At 56.5% G+C, this 23,336-nt stretch overlaps 1 protein-coding gene across 2 annotated transcripts in view; it reads left to right on the forward strand.

The window, feature by feature from the left end:
- The window catches only part of COL18A1 (collagen type XVIII alpha 1 chain), a gene marked incomplete at its 5' end in the record, with an annotated part of 85,718 nt that overhangs the window by 29,866 nt on the left and 32,516 nt on the right, over positions 1-23,336 (forward strand). The window contains 2 exons of one of the 2 annotated variants that reach the window (XM_081067330.1): positions 10,144-11,524; positions 20,747-21,291. In XM_081067330.1, coding sequence (XP_080923456.1) covers positions 10,144-11,524; positions 20,747-21,291 — 1,926 coding nt within the window. Of the gene's footprint in view, positions 1-10,143; positions 11,525-20,746; positions 21,292-23,336 lie in introns of those variants that run through there. The other variant, XM_081067331.1, reaches the window with a different exon arrangement.

Consider the following 23,336-nt stretch of genomic DNA (forward strand, 5'->3'; position numbering starts at 1 on the left):
TGAGGCCAAAAAGGAACACCCACGGAGCCATAGGTAGGGGAGTCATACACTGTATTCTCGCTGGCGGCTGGGCTGGAGACACAGGAGGCAGGAGCCACATGACGCACAACCCGCCATCCGTTTCTCTGCAATCCACGCTTGCTAGCTCAGCCCCATCCACTGCTAGTGTAGCCACGGCAGTTATGTTAGTGGCCAATGGCTCACTGGTTACAGCTGACGGCCAACTAGCCACAGCTGATGGCCATCAATCACAGCTGATGGCCATCTACTACCTGAGCCAGCACCTTTCCATGTGAGGCTGAGAGCCTGGAAACTGCTCTCCTGGCTCTGTCCCCACACCAGGTTTCCCAGACACTCCGATGGAAACCCTGGTCAAGTATTAACTTCCTGGGTCAAGAGCCTCTATTGGAACAAACACCAGCCCTGTGTGCCCCGTCGCGTGGCTGGATTCATGGACAGGACACTTGAACTTTCTTCCTAGTAAAGAATTCATTAAGCAAGACTCTTGAGGACACTGGAATGACACTGGTCCTAGAAAGGGAGCCACCCTCCCTGCTGGCCGCCGGCTGCCCATCCCCCTCCTGGGAGGCTGAGCAGGTGTCTGGCCCTTCCAAGGGGGAGACCACATTACTGCATAAGAATTTGGTGTCCCGCTGTGGGGAGCCTGCCCCCTGTGGGGGGGTGAGGGACACGCTGCTTCTTTCCATTGTCTTTTGTCCCACACCCTCGTCTGCGGTCATCACTCTGTGTCCTCTGCTGTCTCTCGCCGGCTTTATCTCCTTCCTGTCCACGCGGGGTGGCTTCCCTGCACTATAACTGAATGCCCAGAGCAGGGCTGGACACACAGGAGCCAGTATTTGTTGAATGAAAGAAGGAAAGTGTGTCCCTGCAAGGTGAAGAACTAACACATAGCCATGCAGTTTGTGTGGGGCCCAGAGCCGGGGGGTCCTCACTGCCCTGTACCCGCTGTAGGACCAGCCACCCCCTGCCCTGAGCTCCGGTGGTGGATTGTTAGGTTTACATCCTCGGGGACGTGGAGTGCCGTTCTGATGCGCCTTGTACACAGTGCCCACTAAATGTCAGCCTCCAGCGCGTAGGAGTGAACACACGACTGTGCGCAGACGGAGCGGGGAGGGAAAAGGAAGACTGCGTTTCCGGAAAGGACCGCACCGAGCTTGCCAAACGTCATTAGCAGCAAAGATGACCCGTGTCCACTCCCCAGTTATTAAAAGATGGCAAATACTCCTTTAGAAAATGAATACAATTGCACAGGAATTTGTAAAGGAAAGAAATGCTTACATCAAATATATTTTTAAAAACTATTGCACCAACAGTCAAATAAATGCAAATTAAGCAGAGTTTAGGGTTGTGTGGCTTGAAAACTCTGACGCAGTCTCCCTGGGTTCTTTTTGTAACCGGCTCTGTCAACCTGCTAGCTTACCGTCTGCAGTTCAGTGCTTTTGTGAATTCAAAGACAAGGTGCGACTTCAACACAGCCAATTTAGAACATTTCCATTATTTCAGAATTTCAGAAAGAAGCCCTTTCGTTTTCATCCCCGCCCTGAGCGATCATGAGCCTACCTGGCATGGATTTGCTTGTTCGGGACCGTTCGTGTACAGGGGGCCATACTGTGTGGCCTTCTGTGTCAGCACGTTGTAGCCAGTGTCAGGGTCTCCTTTTTATGGCCGAGTGACACTCGAGTGTGTGGATGGGCCATGTTTTCTTTGTCTACTCAGCAGTTGATGAACGTTTGGGATGTTCCCACCTTGTGGTTGTTGTGAATAATGCTGCATGGACACTCATGTACAAGTTTGTGTGGCATATTTTCATTTCTCTTGTGTTCACATCTAGAGTGGCATTTCTGGGACAGAGGATGGCTCTATGTTTGATGGTTTGAGGAACCGCCAGACCGATTCCCTAAGTGGCTTCATTTCACATCCCCACCAGCAGCGTGAGTGTTGTGACCGCCACATCCTCGCCAGCACTTGTGATTTATTGTCTGTCTTTTTGATCCTAGTCTTGCTAGTGGGTGTGAGGGGGGCTCTCACTGTGGTTTTGCTTGGCATCTCCCTGACGACTGAAACCAGTGAGCACCTTTTCCTGTGCTGCTGGGTCGCTTCCGTGTCTTCCTCGGAGCTGCCGCGTTGCCCCTAAATAAGACCGAGCCAGACCACCAGCTCTAATGCGTCTTTTGGAGCAAAAATTCATATAAGACCCAGTCTTATATAAGATTGGGTCTTATATTTTATTATATTATAAGACCCGGTCTTGTATTAAAATAAGACCGGGTCTTATATGAATTTTTGCTCCAAAAGACGCATTAGAGCTGATGGTACGCCTAGGTCTTATTTTCAGGGAAACACAGTATGTGTACTCAAGGCTTTGCACACTTTTTAACTGGGTTGTCTATCGTTTTATTGTTGGGTTGTATGTGTTCATTATATATTTTAGATACAAATCCTTTATCAAATATGATTTGCAAATATTTTCTCCCAACTGTGGGTTTTATTTTCACTTTCTTGATGGTATTCTTTGAAGCACAAATGTTTTAAGTTTTGATGAAGTTCAACTTATCTGTTTTTTTCTTGTGTCGCTTAGGCATTTGGTGTCATGTAAGAATCCTTTGCCAAACCCAACGTCATGAAGATTTATTCCTGTGTTTTCTTCTAAGAGTTTTATAGTTTTACGTCTTCCATTTAAGTCTTTGATCCATTTTAAATTTGTGTGTGGTGTGAGATAGGGGTCTGATTTCATTCTTTTGCTTGTTGCTCTTCTGTTTTTCCAGCACTATTTGTTGAAATACTTTTCTTTCCCCACTGAATGGTGCGGGCACTCTTGTCAAATATCCGTTTATTATAGATGCATGAGTTTCTTTCAGAACTCTCAGTTCTATTCCACTGACCTCTGTGTCTATCCTTGGCTGATACCACGCTGTCTTGGTTACTTAGCTTTGTAGTAAGTTTTGAAAGTTGTAAGAGTGAGTCCTCCAGCTTTGTTCCAACCTCAATGTTCTAACCCAATACTATCAACAACAGTAGGTGGACAAATTAGATAACCTAGATGGAGTTGACAAATTTCTAGAAAGATACAAACTACTGAAACTTAATAAGAAATAGGCAACTTAAATAGATCTTAACAAGTGAAGAAATTGATTTAACAATCCAAAAACTAACCATAAAGAGAAGCCCGGCTTCACTGCTGAATTCTACCAAAGATTTAAAGAAGAATTAAAACCAGTTCTTGGGGCAGCCGGATGGCTCAGTTGGTTAGAGCATGAGCTCTCAACAACAAGGTTGCCGGTTCAATTAAAAAAAACAAACGAGGGCAAAACACTCATTTTGTGAGGCCCGTATTACCTGGATTCCAGAACCAGACAAAGAAAGACATCACACACACAAAAGAAAAACTACAGATCAATATCTTGTATGAATGTGGACACAAAAATGCTTAAAGACTAGCAACATAGAAGAACAGTTATATCCCATGACCAAGTAGGCTTTGTCCCAGGATTGCAAGACTGGTTTAATGTCTGAAAATCTATGTCATTCAGCATAGCAATAGAATAAAAAATGCAGATCACATGATCATCTCAATAGACACTGCAAAGGCATATGACAAAGTTCAACACCCTTTCATGATAAAAACATTCAACAAAGTAGGACTAGAAGGGAACTTCCTCAACCCTATAAAAGGCATCTCTGAAAAGCCCACACCTAACATCAGACTTACTGGTGAAAGGCTGGTGCTTCCACAAGATCTCGAAACAGACAAGGACGTCCCCTCACACATTGTGCTCTGTTCTCAGATGACGTCTTACATGTATGAGCCCTAAGGAATCCACTAAAAACCTATTAAAACTAATAAATAAGTTCAGTAAGGTTGCAGGATACAAGATCAATTTTAAAAATCAATTGTTTCTATACACATTTTGAACAATCCAAAAATTAAAAAAACTCCATTTATGGAAGTCTCAAAAAAAATGAAATACTTAGGAGTAAATTCAACAAAAGAAGTGCAAAACTTATAAACTGAAAACTAAAAAGCACTTTAGAGTAAAACTGAGGAAAATGTAAGGAAATGTAAACCCTCCCTTGTTCATAAATCAGAAGACTGGACGTTAAGATGGCATGCCACCCCCCACCAGAATCCCCGCTGATGTCTTTGTAGGAGTTGCCAAATCAACCCTAATATGCATACGGAATGTCAAGGTACCCTGAATAGCCAAACAATCTTGAAAAAAGAGGAGCAAAGTAGGAGGACCCCTTGGTTCTTAAAGGAGGTACTAAGGTCAGTAAAAATTTCTGCTTTGTTTTGGGTAGGGGCTTGAAAGACTCCTGTGGAGACTAAAACCTGAGTCTGAGAAGGCACTTGAGGTCTTTCGTTTTGTGTACATGAAGGTAAATGACAACATCCAGGGCAGTTGGTGATTCACTGGCCCCGTGGTGTCGGTGGCACACAGGGAGGCCCCTGCCTCCAGCCCCTCCTGGCAGCCTGCGAGGGGTTTGGCAGGTGGGATTGACACCCGTGGGGCTGGGGACTGGGGACGTGGGCTGCTGCCTGGAAAGCAGCTCTTACCACCTCTGCTGAGTCACCTGCGTTTCTGGAGATAAAGCTCTTGAGAGGGTCTTCCAAGAGCTGAAGGGAAGAAATCGATGAAGTTCCCTAGAAACTTTTCACATCAGAACACCTCAAACATACAGAACATTTGAAAGGACCCTGCAATGTTTGCTCACGGACGTCCTTCACCTCTGCTCACCAGTGTTAACACTCGCCCCACTTTCCAGCCACTCTCTTCACCTGTCTGTGTCCATATCCTTGTCTGTACCCATGCATGAGTGTGTCCATGTGCGTGCATACCTGTAGACACACGTGCACAGGCACCCATGTGTGAGGACACGCACGTTATCTTGGCAATGGGAGTGGCAGCACTCTGACCCGTCCTGCCCGTTGCCCTCACTCTTCCATATGTACCTCCTAAAGCGAGGACGCTCGTGCCAAGTCTGTCCTGCCCTCTGACATACGGGCCCTACTGCAGTGTCATCCGTGGTCCCAGGAACGTCCTGCACGAGGCTGGCTGGCAGCTCCGCTCGGTGGCCCTGGCGCCATCCCAGTGCGCACTCGGTGGTCGTGACCGCTCGGCCTCTTGCCTCGTCCAGCTTCTTCCTCACAGTTGCATTCAGTCTTTTGGTGAACTCCTGTGCAGGTGACCCCATGTCCTCCCCATGACCTTCCATCAGGCAGGCATAGGGCGCAGGTGTTACAGTGGCTGCCAGGCTGCTCTAGACGGTATCCTTTCGCCAAGATACTTAACTCCCGAGAATGTCTGCTTTCTACCACCTTTCGCCTCCATGGTGACTTTTCCTAACAGTTGGTCTCCCATCTGCCCTGGTGGCTTCTCAAGGGCCGGTTCCAGGGCACTGGGGAGGCCCAGGGTCAGCCTTAGGCCAGTGGTGGGGTTCTCGGAGTGGCCCACCCAGCTGAGGCCTGGGCAGTGACTGGTGTTTATTTAGGAGCCAAAAGGGAGGGTTCTTTTGGTTCCGCCGTTATCCCACAGAGGAATTGGGGGCTGGGAGCTGGGAGACACTTCTTCCCACCAGGCAGCACCACCGCCCCAAACACTGGGGGCTAAGGGGAGTGACGTGTGTCTGGCAGACATAAGAAAGAGCCCACTGTGTGCATGGGGTCTGCTTGCCCCACTGGGGAGGACATGGGTTTGGACCTCACTGAGGCACAGAGCAGGCCTAGACAGCCTGCTGGTTAGAAATTATTAATAGATGGTGTTGCAACATTCCTGCTGCCACCTTAGATCTTTCGGCTGTCACTTGGCAGTGGGACCAGGAGGGTTCCTCGGTGACTGAGCACCCACCAGGGAGGGGAGGTGCCCATGACGTCCTGCTGCACGAACACCTACTCGTCACAGCAACCCCGAGGCTCAGTGGCTGCTGGAAGGGGAGGCGGGGGAGGTGCCTGGCTGTGCAGTGACCGTCCAGAGGCTGCTGAGAGCTCGCCCAGCAGCCCCCCGCACCCCCAGCCACAGCACCTCCATGGGGCATCTCAGGAGCTGGGTCCTTTATCACTGTGGCTCGAAAAACTTACCACATAATGCGGAGTTCAGGCAGAGCATTTGGACACTTAGCATGATTGTAAGCTAATTGCACCTCAGAAAGATGAGATCCTGTTTGCATTTCGGAAGAGCTGGATATGTGCACACAGTGTACAGACCTTCATGGAACGTGTCGCCACCCAGGGGAGTGTCCCCAGGCAGTGGGTGCTGGGAACATGGTTCCTGGATCTGCTCCATGGAGGCTCACGGACCCCTGCCAGGCCAGGGCTGGTCATCGGGCAGGGGACAGGGACCTGTGCCAGGGCTGACCAGCTCCTCTCAGGCCCACATGTCTTGGACAATCTCTGGTCTTCAAGTGAGGAAAAAGAGAGAGGATCCAGGGCACCAAAGAGGGGTCTCTGGAGGAGTGTCCACGGGCAGGGGACAGTGTAAGGGGTAGGTCCGGGCAATGTCTGAGCTCACAACACAAGGGTCTCTGAGAGCTGAGCAAACTGAACGCCGGTCTCTGAGGTCCTGAGGCAGGATTGCTTCCAGGTGCTCAGAGCTGATTTTCTCTGTCAGTGCCCCTATCCCAGTGCCCCTTCTGGGATGCAGAAGGACAGTGCTCCTGTGCCCTGGGTTGTGTACAGGCCCCAGGCAGACGTGTGGAAGAGCAGGGTCAGCCTACATGGCCAGGGGGTGGCAAGAGGGCTTAGGAGCACTGAGAACCTGCGGGTCATTCAGCATGACAGGCATGCAGATGGGTGTGTGTGCTCATCTGACCACACCTCCTTAGGGCTCCTGCTGTGCAGATCCCAGGGATGACCGTCCAGCCGGCCCAGCAGGACTTCCCATGTCAGCCCAACCGCCTCCCATGCATCCAGGAATCCGTCTGCACGGGAGTGAGTGGAGGCATGCAGACACAGACAACACATGCGTGTGCACACAGACACGCACACGCACACACACACCTCATGTGCATGTACACAGATACACATGCACACATGTGCACACAGACACAGGCGCATGACAGATACATGCCGACACACGTGCGTGCACACGTGCTCACAGACACACATCCACACCTAGACACTCACACGCACGTACACGTGGAAAGCCCTGGGGGTGGATTAACAGGAAACGGGTGGGGAGACCATCTGACTCAGGCTGTGAGCTGTGTGTGTCATGGATGGAGATGAGGAGAGGGCGTTCCGGGAGGGAGGGATGGTCCCTGCGTGAGGGGAGACAAAGGCAGAGGAAGGCGCTCTGCTGGGGGTCAGCGGCTCCCATAGACACAGCGAGTGAGTTTTGGTTTGTTGCAAGGATGCTGTCAGAATCCTGTGCAAGAGGCAGCCATCCCTTGTGACTCTCGGTGCCACTTACCTGTCTCCACTCAGATCCAGGACTCTCTTCCATGATTTAAAATTCCCTCGCTGTCTGAGAACATCCTGGAGACGGAGGTCCGGTGTGTCCCTCCAGCGGGATTCGACGGCCGTCAGAGGCAGCTCTGCCGACTCGGGGCAGGGCAGGCCGGTGCATGTGGGACATGCAGGAGCACTCCGAGGCGGCAGTGGCTTGCAGGCGTGGGCAGCAAGGGCACGCTCTGGAGGGTGGGGCGCAGCATGGACAGCCTCCCCGCCCCCACAGTACAGTGGCAGAAGTGCCTCCTGAGCCTCGCGCCTCACGCCTGGCTCTGTGCCCAGGGCCATCGGGACAGCCAGCGGGAAATGGGCGCTGCCACAGAGCCCAGCCCCATCACCATCCAGACCTTTGGAATTTCTGTCCTGATTTTCCAGACACATTAGGCGTAAAATCACATTAGTGGCGGGAATTTCTAAGAATTCTCAGCATTGTGGGGCTGAGTGTTGGGAACAAGGCCTCGCCGAGACGGGTGTTCCCATGTGAGATGTCCCCATCTTTCAAGAGGGGACATGTTTCAGCTGTCCTAAAAATGTGAGTTCTCATCCCAGACAGCTAAGCCCTGCCCTTGGGATGGAATGCAATTGATCGAATACTCTGTACTGAGTCGGGGACATGTCTTCAGGGCTGTGTCATCAGAGCTGCTGTCACTGCTGAACATTGCTTTGGGGGGGGTGGACCAAGACCCCAGTACACCCTGGAGAGGGGCCCTGGGCAGAAGAGACGGATAGCTGGCCTGCAGAGCACACGTGGGGCCTCGTGTGCAATGTGCTGCTAAAAGCAGTGTGTGAGTGTGTGTGTGTGTGTGTGTGTGTATGTGAGCGTGTGAATGTGAGGGTGAGAGTGCGTGCTAATCTCATCCTGGCTTGGGCTCTCCTGGGCTCTACCTTCTGGAGCCAGGCCTCTGGCCTGCTGCCTCAGTTTTCTCAGTCATATGTTCATACAACGGCTGATGGCCATGCCGGGCTCAGGCTCCCAGAATGGAGGAGGCACTGGGCACTGAGCCTGGGGCTGTGCCCACCCTGCCTTGCAGCCTTGTAGCAGCTGCAGCATGGCAGGGAGCTTGGGGCAGTGTCTGTCTACTAGGGGCACTCCTCCAGCCACTGCCCAGAGCTGGGGACCCCACTTGGGCTGGGAATTCATAGGGCAGCATAGAGGGTGGGTGCTGGGTGGGCACTGGGGCCGGCCCGGCACTGTGGGGTGGGTGACAGCCATCATCAAAGTCGGACACCAGTGCACGTAGTAGGTCCCAAGCAACCCCAGTGCGGGCACTGGCAGGACCTACGGCCACATAGCAGCACCCTTCCAGTGTCTTGCACAGAAGGAAGTGCTATCTGCGGTTTTACAAAGGGAGAGAGTTGGGACACAGTGGGAACTGTCCAGCCGCAGGCTGACCTGGCTAACACCCTCTGGAGCAGTGGCAATGCCCAGGTCCCCTCCCTTCCTGGGACACTGCCCGAAAGAGGTGCCTGGTCAAGACGCAGCCGAGAGGAGGTAGCTCCAGGGCCCCACCCTGGGCTGGCACCAGGGCTGTGGGCAGGACTCGTGCAGCTGGGGTGCTCTGCACACGGGTGGCGGAGCTCTGGGGGCGGTGGTGGCCGTGGCCATGGTTGTGGCGGTGGTGGCGGTGGTGGCGGTGGTGGCGGGGGAAGATGTCTGTCCATGTGGAACCTGCTGTCGATGGTGACGAGTCAATACATCCCATAATCTCCTTTCCCCTTGTGCCCAACTGCTGCTGTGTTCTGTCCCTTTCAAGCAGTCAGTCCCCAGGGGTTAACTGAGACCCCCCACTTGCAGGACTTCGAGGAGGAGTGGAGAAAGGGGGCCCGGGGGCCAGGGTGTTACAAAAGGTGGTGTGTCCCCAATGCTGGACCCCAACGCATGGTCTCTGGTCAGATGGAGTGAGGGCAGGCTGGTGTCTGTGATGGGGTGGGGGTGATGGGCGCCTGAGGAGGGGGTTCTCTAAGCAGGTGGGGAGCCCTTGTCCCTCACGGCCCCTCCCAGGTCGGATGTCTCAAGCAACAATTGCAGTAGAATTGGGCTTGGAACAAGTTTAACATTTTCAGGTTGTGGTTTTTGCCCCAGGCCAGGCTTCCCAGGCTGTTCTCAGTTGGAGGGGCTCCAGTCACAGGTGGGCAAGTGTGGCCGGCGGCTGCTGCCTCCATATCCCGGGGTGCCCAGCCTGTCCGGAGCAGACGACCCCACGGGATGTGCCAGGCCCTTCTCCTGGGGCGGGGCTCTGCGGAGGGTGCCCAAGCTGCAGGGCCAGGAGGGGCTGCCCTGGGATGGGGTGCTGCCCGGAGCCCTCACACCCCACGCAGGGACCCGCGGCGGTGTGCTGGGGCCCCCTCCAGCTCACAGCCCGAGGAGTTGGGCATTCCGTTGAATGTGCTTAAATGTCCTCTTGGCCTCTTGGAGTCTGGCCGCTTTAAGGAGGGGTGCTGACTCCCCAGGGTGACTGTCGCCTTGATGTGGAGACTTGCGTCTTCTTCCTGCTGTGAGAGTGAGAAGGTGGAAGAGAGCTGCTCGGAACCCCGAATGGGGAGCCGGTCCTGCCCGGCGGGGGGCGGAGCCGCGCTGGCCCCGCCCCCGCCCCGCCCCCGGCCCCGCCCCGCCCGCAGCCCCGCCCCCGGCCCGGCCCCGCCCCCGGCCCGGCCCGCGCGCCGCGCGCACAACCCCGATGGCTCCGCACCGCGGCGGCCGCTGCCCGCTGCTGCTGCTGCTGCTCGCCTGCTGCCCGGGTGCCGCGCGGTCCGATGGGCTGTGGCCCTTCCCCAGGGACGCCGAGCCCACGGCCGCGCCGGTCTCCGGGCCCCCGGGCAGCTCACCCGCGCGGCCCACGGAGGTTAGCACCACGCACGTGGCCCCTCAGGGTGGCCCCACCGAGCAGGGGACCGCCCCGGCCAGCGCTGAGCTGCCCCCGGAGAGGCTGGCGGCGGGCGGGGGCAAGGCCGCCGCTGCCCCCAGCGCCTCTACCGCGAGCCCGGACGTGAAGGAGGAAAACATCGCTGGCGTCGGAGCCAAGATCCTGAATGTGGCCCTGGGCATCCGGACCTTCCTCCAGCTGTGGGGTGACATCACCCCCACCGAGAGCACGAACCTCACGGTGGCCCCCACGCCCCCCCTCACTCTTCCTGGGCCCTCGGGCGCCTCCCAGGAGGACCGCACCGCTCTCTGGCTGAGCAGCGGGACCCCAAGCTCTCCGGACACGCAGAGGACGGAGGCTGGCACGCTGCCAGTGCCCACCCGGCCACCGCTGTCCCCGGGCAGACCCCGGGCGCTGCTCGGGGAGCCCTTGGTGCCGCCAACATCCCCAGGTAGAACGCTCTCCTCCGTGCGGGCCGGGCCCCCTCCTCGGGGAAGCCGGCGGTCTCCGGGGTGGCCGCAGGATCTGGGCCGCAGAGGAGCCTGGCCTGTGGCAGCCCGTCCGCCCCAGCAGCACCGACGCCCTGACACCCGAAGGCGCTCGCTACTTCTGCTTCCCCTGGTGACGGGCTCCCCGGGTGTGCACACCGGCCCTGCGGCTCTCTCCTCCGACTCCCCTGCCCAGCTGTCTCAGATCTCACTCTCAGCTTTAACTGGGGACAGTGGTGCTTGGGTTCCCCACGTGGCTAATTCTGTGGGGCCTGGTCTTGCTAATAACTCTGCACTGCTTGGGGCCAGGCCGCTGACCCCCACCGGGCAACCTCTCCGCCCCGCGGTGGGCCGCTGCCTGCCCCTGCCGCCTTCACTGCCGGTCTGCGGCCACCTGGGCATTGGGCACTCCTGGCTGCCCAACCACCTCCACCACGTGAGCAGAGAGGAGGTGCTGGTGGCCTGGAGGGCCTGGGGGGGCCTCCTCCGGACGCACTGCCACCGCTTCCTCTCCTGGTTCTTCTGCCTGCTGTTGGCCCCCCCCTGCGGTGCTGGCCCCCCACCCGCCCCGCCGCCTTGCCGCCAGTTCTGTGAGGCCCTGGAGGATGCGTGCTGGAGCCACCTGGATGGGGGCAGGCTGCCGGTTACCTGCGCCTCCCTCCCAGCCCAGGAGGACGGGGACTGTGTGTTCATTGGGCCGGCTGCAGGTAATGGCCGGCCCGCCTGCCTTTCCCCTCTTTCCTTTTTGCCCTGCCAGGCAAGCTCGGCCAAGGCTGGTGTGAACCTGGCACAGAGTCCTCCACCCCCAATGCTGGGTCTTTATGGTCTGTCACACATCTAAGTGCTTATTACACCCTTGGGCAGGAGGGGTGCAATGCCTCCTCTGCAGGGGGGAGGCTGAGGTCTGGAGAGGCCTACAGTGGCCCCTAACAGAGCAACTCCTGCCCAAGCCTTTTAATTCATTTTGTCCTCCCCACGCTCTGAGACAGCCCGTTACACACCCAGTCATGGAGGGGAAACTGAGGCACAGTGGCACCAGCCAGGATTGGGACATAATTCTGGCCACTACCACCGTAGTGTCTAATGTCCTTCCTGTGGCCCCAGCCTGTGGGCAGAGGGGGCTGCAGGGTGGGGGCATTTGCTGCTCTGAAGGTCGAGAGGTCACCACCATGCCAACGGTCTGTGAGTGCAGAGCTCACATGGGGCCACTCCAGCCCAGGTCCGTGAGCCCCAGAGCACAGCCTCTCTGCCCCTCGGATCTGGGGGGAGGAGAGGACAGCTGCAGCCTTTCAGGCCCCACCAGCCCCCTCTGCGCTCAGGAGGGGGCCCTGAGCTGAGCCTGCCCCCCGATTGCCCTTCAAGGACTCAGCCCCATCCACGTTGGGCTGTGCGTCTCCCTCCCTTCCCCCCGGTAGGAAGCAGCCTTGCCCGCTCATCCGACCCTGACCCTGCGGTCACTGGGCTTTGGACTGGGCTGTGGGGGTGGGGTGGCAGCAGTGGCCCCCGAGAGGGAGTGTTCTCATGCTGGGCCCCTGAGGGATGTGTGTGGGTGACTCCCTGGCACACTGTGCCAGGCCCGGAGTGAAGGGAGGGGGACTGCCAGTGCCCAGGCTCTGGCCAGAGCTGGGAAAAGTGCCAATGATGGGTGTGGCCCGGCCCCAAGGAAGGGGCACAGCAGGGGCTGAGCTGGAGGGGCACTGGGCTGGAGGGGCGCTGGGCTGGAGGGACACCGAGCCCTGTTCACGAGCAGGAATAGACAGGAGGGTGTCAGGCAGGGCTGTTCTGGGAGGCCTGGTATGTGCAGAGAGGGGCCCTGTGGCTGCTCCTGTGAGCTGGGGGGGTGGTAGAGGCAGGGCTGGGGGGCAGGGGTGTCATCCACAGCCGTTGGCACTGTGGGCTCTGATTTGGGGCCACTGGGAGCTGCCTATTCCCACATCCCACACACACTGGTGCCTAGAACACCCAAACATTGGGCTAGCAGAGAACCCCTTCCTTGCCCTGTGCCCCCCACCCCCGGTCACCAGCTCCCCACAGCCCACCTGCTGCTCGTCCTCCAGGGGCCACTGGTGGACACAGCAGACCTGCTGCTGGGCCTCACACAAGGCCCCAGGTCTCCTTCAGAGGGGGAATGTGGGCCACACGGGGGCGTGGGATGTGGAATCTCTAACCGCAGTGGCTCCGTCAGCTGAGTGGCTGTGTTCTGAGCCCGGCCCTGGGACTCTCCCGCCAGTGCTCACTGAAGGTGGGCTTCAGACGTTCACCTCACCAGGGACGCTCCTGGGTGTGGCCTGGCTGGGGAGGTCCCACAGGGAGCCAGGGCTGGGGGCTGGGAGTGATGCCCCTTCTCTGGCCTCAGCCACCGCCTGGCCCTCCCACGCCTCCATGCTGGGGGCAGGCTGAGATGGAGGAAAGCCTGATGGGGAGGGAAGAGACTGAGGAAGGCGCCAGCCCCTCTCCCAGGGATGGAATTGGGGACCTGGTCGTCATGCTGGGCCAGAGAGGTGTGAATGGGTCACCTGGTCCCCGCACACCAGCCTGAGGCCACAGCTCTGTCCAGACACTTGAAGGGCCTTCCCCTGTATCTGCTTCTTCCCTTTCCCCACAAGGAGAGTGGAGTGGGGGAGGGGTCAGGCAGGTGGTCAGGAGGGCAGGGCTACGTGGGAGCTCCATGCTGTGACTGACGCTGGCTGTCCTTCAGCACATGTTGGGGACCCCTACAGGCCTTTGCAGCCTGTGGGCGTGTCCCTCAGGGCCCAGAGAAAAGGGAGTGAGGGCCCACTCTGGGGAGGGCCAGAGCTACTCCTAGGTCACCACTGTGTCCCTCCTGAGTGGGCCAGCAGGGGGACTGTCTGCCTTGAGAGAGCTCAGATCAGAGGTGGAGGGGGTGGCTCTGGGGGCCAGACGGCTGTGGGCAGCCCTCCTGGAAGGGGCACGTGCTGCCCACGTGTGGCCCAGTCCTGAGTGGGGGGAAGCGTGCCGAGCGGTAAATGCTGGCTCTGAGGGGACCACCTTTGTCTGCTACTGTCACCCTCAGGACCACCCGCCCCTCATCTTGTCCTCAGCTGCTTCTGTCCTATGTGAGGTTTTTATCTGAGAACTGGCTCGCAGACACACTGTGTGAGGGCTGATGGCAGCTCCCAAGCCCCTCGCCGGGACGGGGCACCTTCTGTACATGCGTGTGTGGGCGTGACCTGGGGCTGCTGGGACGACAACCGCACTTACTGGCTGACTACCATGCAGGTGTGCTCCTGTGACTTCTGGAGGCCAGAAGTCCAACACCACGTCACTGAAGGGGCCCCGGGGGCTCCTCCTGGGGGGCTCCTCCTGGGGGGCTCCTCCTGGGGGCTCCTGAGAACACTGTCCCTGCCCTTCCCAGCTCCTGGAGGCTACGGGCTCCTGGCCCCGCATCCATCTTCAAAGCCACCAAAGTCGGCCAGGTCCTCATGCTGCCATCGCGGCGGTTCTCTTCCTTTGTCACCACTCTCTGTGTCCCCGCTGGAGAGCTTCCCTGCTGGAAAGGATGTGTGTGGTTGGGTTTGGAGAATGTCCAAGGGCCATAGCCAGTCACATCTGCAAACTCCTGTTGGCTGTGTAAAGTGACAGCCACAGGTTTAGACATCTTTGGGGCCATCGTCCTGCCTAGTGCAGCACGTGTGTACTCGCGACTCTTGTTCTGCACAAAAGGGGTCACTTCTGTGTCTGACACATCTCTCCCTGTGTCACTACAGGCAGACGCCCTCGTTCTGCACGGCTCTAGTATTTCTTTCGGTCCTCTCCTCAGTGACAGACCTTTCCAGCTCCGCTGGGAACACAGGATGCCCTGAGGGCCCCGCACGTCCCCTCATTCACGTCTGTTACCCATACCCTGGCCCGGCGCCCCTGTGGCCCTGACGCGGGCACTGGGTGGCAGCCTGCTCAACGCGGCCCGCGCTCAGTGAATCACAGCTTCAGAGACCATCGCATGTCCTTGGGCGTTTTCTGGACTGTCAGAAATACCCCACTGAGGCCTTTGTGGTGGTGTCAGGTTGGGTGTTCTAAACGGGGCACCCTGCGTGGTACCTACTCAGGGACGCGGGACACCTCCATTGGCTCGGCGTGAGTCTCGGTCCTTCAGCCAGTGTGACCATCGTCACTGCTCCTTGAGGTGTGTGCTGTCTGTTTCTCTGCCATCGAGGTCAGGTTCTGCGCCAAACGCCGCCGACAGCGTCCTTCACTCTGTCTGCTCAGAGCTCTTACCAGGCGGTCTGCTCTCTGTTCACAGGAGAGGGGGTGGGTGGGTGTCTCAGGCTCAGACCTGAACGAGGTCCCTCCCACTCACCGTGTGTATTGGGGACACCAGGGTGGTACAGGGCCCATCATGTGGCGGGAGTGTGAAAAATATCACTTCCTCGTCCCATTCAAAGGCTTTCAACGTGAATTCTGTTTTATCTGATGTTAGTGTTGCAATCTTTGCTTACTTTTCATCATTTGCCTGATTTTTTAAAAGACTTTATTTTTTTAGAGCAGTTTTAGGTTAGAACAAAACTGAGGGAAGTACAGAGATTTCCCATGTACCCCCTGGCCCCCCCCACAGGCACATCCCCCACCGTCAGCGTCCCCACCGGGTGGGGCCTCTGTTACAACTGATGGACCCGCAGTGACACACACACGTCATCACCCAGGGCCCACACTTTACACGGGGGCCCCTCTTGGTGCTGTGCCTCCCCTGGGTTTGGACAGATGCACAGTGACGTGTGTCCACTGTCAGTGTCCTACAGAGCGTGTCACTGCCCTGAGCACCCCCTGTGCTCCTCCTACTCACCTCTCCCTCTGTCCCCTGGCGACCCCTGACCTCTCACTGTCTCCGCAATTCTGCCTTTTCCAGAATGTCACAGAACTGGACGCCTTCTCAGATGGGCGTCTTTCACGCAGGCGTATGCACTTACGGTGCCCCGCGTCTGTCCAGGGCTTCGTGGCTCATTGCGCTTTCTCACTGAATAACAGCCCATTGCCTGGATGGACCGCAGTTTGTCCATCGCCCACGGACGGGCGTCTGGGCAGCTCCAGGTTTGGCCGTCATGAATAAAGCTGCGGTAAACGTCCGTGGGCAGGTTTTGTGTGGACGTAAGTTTGCAGCTCCTTTGGGTCAATACCAAGTAGTGTGATCGCTGGGTCCTATGGTGAGAGGACGTCCACTGTGGGAAGAAACCAGCCACTGTCCTCCTGTGGCTGCACCCCCTGCCGTCCCACCGGCAGTGAGGGAGACTTCTGTGGGTCCTCGTCCTGCCGCGCCTGGTGCTGTCAGTGTCCCGGGTGGGGGCCGTTCTGCTGGGGGTGTGCTGCTGTCCCGTCGTTTGTACTTGCGTTTTCCTGGTGACACGTGACGGGGGCATCTTCATGTGCTTGTCTGCCATCTGCGTGCCTTCTTCGGTGAGGTGTCTGTGAAGGTCTCCGGCTCAGTGTTTCATCGGTTGTCTGTTTTCTTAGGGTGTCGTGTTTTGTATATTTTGGTAACGGTCCTTTATCAGATGCATTTTGCAGATATTTTCTCTGTCAGTAGTTTTTCTTCTCGTTCTCTTGACACTGTCTTTCACAGAGCGAAGGTTTTCATTGTAATGCAGCCACCTTATCAGTCCTTTCTGTCGTGGATCCTGCCTTTGGTGTTGTACCTAAAACGTCATCATTACCAAACCCAAGGTCGTCTAGGTTTTCTCCTGTGTTTTCTTCTATGAGTTTTAGAGGTTTGCATTTCACATTTAGGCCCGTGATCCACTTTGAGTTAGTTTCTGTGGCGGGTGTAGGATCTGTGTCTGGGTTCGCATCTTGCACGTGGGCGCCAGTGGTTCCAGCACCGTTTGTTGGAGAGACCTTCTGGCTCCATCGTGTTGCCGTTGCTCCTTCGTCAAGGTCAGTTACTGTGTCCAAGTCGGTCTATTCCTGGGCTCTCTCCTTTGCTCCATGGACCTGTTGCCTGTTTCTTTCAACAGACCACACTGTCCTGATTGCTACAGCAGTAGAGTAAGTCTGGAAGTCGGGTGTTGTCAGTCCCCCAGCTTTGTTCTTCTTCCGTCCTGAGTTGGCTATTCCGGTCTTCTGCTTCTCCCCGTAAATTTTAGAATCAGTTTGTCAATAGCCACAAAACACCTTGCTGGGGTTTTGGTTGGGATTGCATTGAATCTACAGATTGAGTTGGAAAGAACTGACGTCTTGACAAGATTGAGTTTCCTACGTATGAATGTGGGTCATCTCTTCATTTATTTAGTTCTTGATTTCTTTTATCTGTGTTTTATAGTTTTTCTCGTATGGAACTTGTACATATTTTCTTTAATTTATACCTAAGTATTTAATGTTGAGGGGTGGTAATGTAAATAGTGTTGTGTGTTTTATTTCAAATTCCACTTGTTCATTGCTGGTACACAGGAAAGTGATTGACTTTTGTGTATTAACCTTGTAGACTGCAACCTTGCTGTCATCACTTATTAGCTCCAGGAGGGAGGTGTGTGTGTGTGTGTGTGAATTCTTTTGGATTTTCTACATAGATTACATCTGCTAACAGACAGTTTTATTTCTTCCCAGTCTGTGTACTTTTATTTCCTTTTCTTGCTTTATTGCATTAGCAAGCACTTCCAGTACGGTGTGACGAGGAGGAGTGGTAAGAGGGCCATCCTTGCCCTGTACCTGATCTTAGTGGCAAACCTAGTTTCTCACCATGAAGTGTGATGTCAGCTGTAGGTTTTTGTAGAGGTTCTTTATCAGTGGAGGAAATTCTGCTCTATTCCTAGTTTCCTGAGGTTTTTAATCACGAATGGCTGCTGGACTTATCAGATGCTATCTGCATCTATTGATAAGATCATGGTTTTCTTTTTTAGCCTGTTGATGTGATGAATTCCATTAACTGACTTTTGAATGTTGCACCAGCCTTGCAGGCCTGGGATAAATCCCACTTGGTCATGGCTGGCCTGTTTGCTGAAAGGGAAACTGTCTTCAACTAGGCAAGTCTTCTGATTCCTTGATCTGAGGGGAATGTGGGCCGATGAGCGGGCTGCAGCTTGCCAGAGGTGTCGCCCACCGTGTTCTGGGAAGGTGTTCCTCTGAGCTCTGAGGGCATGGCATTTGCTTTTTGGAGAGATGTTAGTTTCCTGCCCAGGACAGCAGGCCGGCACCTCAGGCCACGCCTCCCGCGCAGCAGCTGCCAAAAGGACTGCAGGGAGGTGGCCATAGCCCCGCTCATGGTTCCTGATCGCAGCATTGGGAGGCTTGCTTCCAAAGGGAACCTGAGGAATTTTGTGCAGAGGAAATGGGAGAACTTTGGGAAGGAACCGCTCATGCTTTGCAGGACCCTGGGACTGCCCATGTCGCACGCTGCTCTCTTCCAACCCAGGTAGTCGACAGCTGCTGCATCTTGTATTCTTAATTTGGAAAAGTTCTAGCTGCCCAGAAGGAAGGGTGGTGGTGGAGCATAACCATGTTTAACTTTGGGGACAGCTGAGTCAGGGCACCAGTGCTTCTGGCACCCAAGCTGGTGAGAGTCCTCTTTCCCAGTCTTCAAACATTTCCCTGAGTGGACACTTGGGCCCTGGGTACTTCTGATACAAAGGGACCATCATAGCAATTGCCACCCTGGTGGACAGCAGTGTCTTCCTTTGAGTGGGAAGTGACCACTGGCCTCCCAGAGCCCAGGGTCTTTCTGTAAGGTCCCCTTGCTCCCGTGAGGGGCCTTCTGCCCTCAGCAGGCGCAGAGGCCAGGCCATTGTTCCACCAAGGCTGCTGTCTGTGCTGTGCTTACGTTCCCCACTTCCCATCTGCATGAGGGACTTACCTGCAAGGGACGGGGGAGGCCAAGGGGATTCCCCCGTGGTATGTGGTGCTGCCCACATAATGGGAAGTTGGGCTATGCAGAGTGACCCCAGGGAACCAGCCCTGGCACAGTGCATGTCCCGGCGGTGGCCATTGTCTCTTCCTTGTTTTCCGTTTTTGTTCTCAGGGAGCTCTTGAAAGACCTGACTTAGGAAGTTGGGGTATGGCATTTCTTCCCTCTGTGTGCCCCAGGAAGTCCCAGGTCAGCCTGGCCCTGCTCGGAGGTCCGGCCCCCCCCAAAGACACACACATTCACACTCATTGTCACACACGCACACATTCACGCTCAGTCACTCAGTCTCGCTCACATACACACATTCATGCTCACTGTCACGGTCACACATTCTCACATTCACGCTCACTTACACTCACACACACGCCATTGTCACGCCCACATTCATGCTGTCATGTTCACACACGCACACATTCACACTCACTGTCACACACACGCCCGATCACCGCAGCTCTCCTCAGGACACGTACATGTCACAGCCCTCTCCCAGAGGAGCAGCTTGCCGTGTGACTCACATTTTGGAGGTAGGCCCCACCAGACTGCAGTTGGGGGGTCTTGAGAGGAAAGGCCTTAGGTCAGGGCTCTTGGCCAGAGCATGGCTCCAAAGTCCAGAATCTGCCTGGCAAAGGGGACATGTGGGAAAGTCACCGATGAATGGGTCTCTCCTTGAGTTGGTGTCTGTCCCTCTCCTGTGTCCGGCAGTGACCACACTCTCTGGACAGGGAGGTGAGAGCCCTGCCCTCAGCCCCAGCGCTCATCACCACTGGTCCCCAGGGTGTGGGGTCCGGCCACTAGTGGCGCCCACATGCCCAGGAAGCAGTCTGCTCTGTGCTGCACCCCGGGGCTCAGGCGGGTCCAGGTGCATGGTCAGATTCCACCCTGCCCCAGAGGCATGGATGGCAGCGCCTCTGGTCCCTCCGGGGAGGAGAAGCAGTGAGGGGAGAGAACCAGGCACTGCCGCTGCCATCCCTAGCCTGGGCTCACACTGCCGAGGGGTCTCCGAATGGTGGCATGTGGGTAGGAACTCATGCTCCGGGACAGTGATGACCGAGGAGGAGCACGCACGGGCTGGTCTGACCGTGGGCTCCTGTGGAGAGTGAACAAAAGGGCCCGGAGAGCCGCCTATCGTTCAGGAGGCAGGATGGCACCGCGTGTGGCCATGCTGGTGTGAGTGTCAGTGGGTTAGGGAGAGAGCAGACCTCCCGCGGGTGGTTCCCCCGGGACACAGTTGCTCTCAGGTCACCCCAGTGTGGACGTGGCCGGAGGGGAGGAAAGCCCCCACCTCCCAGGAGTCCCACTAGCAGTCATGGCTGGGCTGTCACACACTGTAACCGCCCCCCCACACACACACCAACAACAACAACCGGGGGCCTGGGAGCAACTGACTGTATTGAGTGTCAGGCTTAGCTTGGGGTGTCCTTGAGGACGTACATACAGCCTCTGGTTTTCCACCTTCCCAGGAGTTAAATTTGTTTTCAGGCTGGTTCCTGATGTCAATGAGGCTGCAGGGAACTCTCCACTGTGCAGTTTTATTTTCCTTTTTTGTAAGGGAGTGACGTCATTAAGGTGTAACCGCCGGGGATGGGGGTGCCCAGCCTTGCCCTGCATTGCTCCTGCGGGATCCCAGCGTGGGGTGAGGGTGGGGTTCCAGCTTGGCGGTGGGAGTGGGTGACACGGTCCGAGTGTGAGGATGAGGAGTAGGAGTGAAGGGCAGGGTCCGAATGTGGGGGTAGGCGTGGGGGCGGGTCCCAGCGTGGGGTGAGGACAGGTGCAGGGCAGGGGTGCAGTGGGATGTCCCTGCCCCTGGAAGGAGCCTCCATGCTCTGATGGAACACCCTGCCCCCTTCTGCCAGGCTGATCTGGGGTGGTCCCTGCTGTGTCCACCTTGGACTTGCAGGCAGGTTGATGGCAGTGTGCCGTGGCTGTGGCCACTGTGTCCTGGCCCAGCGAGGCGCCTGGATGACACGCGGTGGCGGTCCACGTCCAGGCCAGCGGAACCCAGATGAGCTGGGCGGTTGCCAGGCATGAGACTCGGTCTCCTTGCACGCAGCCTCATGCGGTGTCTTTCTTCTCTTCACAGGGAGCGTGGGCATAGAAGTGGGGCTCCTGCAGCTGCTCGGGGATCCCCTACCCCAGCAGGTCACCCAGATCGACGACCCCGACGTGGGGCCGGCCTACGTCTTCGGCCCAGACGCCAACAGCGGCCTGGTGGCCCAGTACCACTTCCCCAACCCGTTCTTCCGCGACTTCTCGCTGTTCTTCCACGTGCGGCCGGCCACCGAGGGCGCGGGGGTGCTGTTCGCCATCACGGATGCGGCGCAGGCAGTGGTCTCCGTGGGCGTGAAGCTGTCGGCTGTGAGTGACAGCCACCAGCACGTGCAGCTGCTGTACACTGAGCCCGGCGCAGCTGAGACGCACACGGCCGCCAGCTTCCGCCTGCCTGCCTTCGCCGGCCAGTGGACGCGCTTTGCACTCAGCGTGGACGGCAACAGTGCGGCGCTCTTCGTGGACTGCGAGGTGTTCCAGACGGTACCATTGGCGCGGTCCCCACAGGGCTTGGCGCTGGAGCCGGGCTCTGGCCTCTTTGTGGCTCAGGCCGGAGGAGCGGACCCCGACAAGTTTCAGGTAACGCAGGGCTGCTCGGGGAGGGCTGGCTCGGCCCTGGGCGTGGGGCCCGGCCACCTGGACAACAGACAGTGGCGCTCAGTGTCCACTGATTGTAGTCCCCAGGGGGCCTTGCTCCTTGGCCTCCTGGCTCTAGTGTGCCTTTTATCCCCTGGTGTCCTGGCCCCGTGGCCGCCCCCAATAAGTGTCTCCCCGGGCTGCACTGGCCCCTGAGGCCCTTTCCGGACCATCTTCCTAACTGGATGCCGGCCCTGCAACCGTCTGTGCACAAGTGAGGGACCCTCATTCCAAATGAAGAATTTCAAGATGGCAACATTGGAGGGTAGAAGTGGGGCCGGGTCAGGACTTCATGCCCAGAGCCAACGTCAGTCGTCCTGATTATTATTATTTTTACCAAGCTGCTGAGCGGCCTGCAGCTCCGAGTTGGTCTTCCCCAGTGGTGCTGGGCAAATGGCTGTGTCCACTGTGTCCCCAGGGAAGGCCCTTCTCCCTGGGCTTGGCCCATGTGGGGACAGGCAGATCCCAGAGCCCGAGTAGGGTCTTTCTCCTGGGCCCTCAGGCCCTACACTCCTTAGAATCTCTAGCTGGAGCCACGGCCTCCGAGATGCACTGCGTGGACACCCTCCAGGGGTGCTGATGCAGCCGGCACACCCCTACCCAGTGGTCCAGACAGGGGTCCCTGTGTCTGCTAATGGGGGATGTGTCCCCAGAGGACAGAAAGTTAATTATTGCCCAGACAAAAGCTACTTGATGAGAGTTGTTCTAAGGCCTGGTGACTCAGGTTCTGAAAGCTGGCCTTTCCCCTTTGGCAGAAACTTACACCAGTGGGGTCTGGGAGCTAGCGGGACCTTGCTACCAAACTGGGCCTTTTTGTGTTTTCCTTTTGATCCTCAAACATGATTAACTGGAAGAAATCAGAGAAAGTCATCCCATCCAGGGAGGGGCTGTGTTTACTGGCAATTTGCTGTGTGATGTGTCAGGCATTTCTAGATGGAAAAGTATGCTACAGTTCCCTCTGCCTTTGACACGGCAACAAAAAGCTGCCCGTGTGCCAGTGGGGACAGGGGCTGCCAAGCTCTCAGGGTGCTAACGTGCAGCGTGCCCCCCCATGCCTCGTCAGACCTGCATGTCATCAATGCTTGCCAGTTGGACACGTAGGCGACCGATGGTGTTTTCATTGGCATTTCTTGGTTGTGATTGAAGACAGACTGATTTTTCACATGTTTGCTGCTGCTGTCTGTCTTTCTTCGTGATTGGCTTGTTTATGTTCCTGGTTTTGATGGCTTCTACCATCTCTTATTGGTTTATACAAGCTTTTTACACATGAAAGAAACCAATCCTTGGTTCTGTGTGCTACAAATTTTATTTCCCAGTTTGTCATTTGCCTATTTATCTTGTCATTTTTTAAAAACCTTTGGGATATTTCAAGTGTTTATATGGTGAAATCTGGCCTGGAGAAGAGCCCCAGGGCACTGACCGTCCCCTCAGCGTGTCTGAAGGGTAGAAAGATGCAGACACATTCATGGCCGGCCCTGTGTTTGGCTCTGGGCGGTGGCCCTGCCTCCCGGGGGCGCTGTGGCCTCTTCCCATTGATTCCACTGTCACACCTGGTCTGGCTCCTGTGTCCCCACAGACTAGAAGCTTCAGGAATTTTCCATGTAGGTGTCTGGTCAGATTCCAGTTAGGTGGGAAGAGAAACACATTGTCTGGTGGAACTGAAGACCAAATCAACTTAGTACAGTGTTTTTCCGACTTTCGAATTGAGATTCTTGGGAAAGAATCACTCAGGTTGTGTGATTTATAAGATTTGGCAGAAACAGAAGCTCAGAGTGCTGGGAGGGAAGGGGGTGCCCCCTTGATGGTGTCTGCACGCCCTGCCCGGTGCTGACCCCACGGGTCCTCGCAGAACCTTTAACTCTGTCTTGTTGGGAAGGTCCTGGCACCTCGCTGGGCTCTTCCGGCTCATCCTGGAGTCGGGTTTGGTAACTAGTGTTCCGGGGACATGTCTGTCCCACCCGTTGCTGCAGTGTTTTGCTTATTGATAC

This window comes from Rhinolophus hipposideros (assembly GCF_964194185.1).
Source record: "Rhinolophus hipposideros genome assembly, chromosome: 2".
Taxonomy (NCBI): domain Eukaryota; kingdom Metazoa; phylum Chordata; class Mammalia; order Chiroptera; family Rhinolophidae; genus Rhinolophus; species Rhinolophus hipposideros.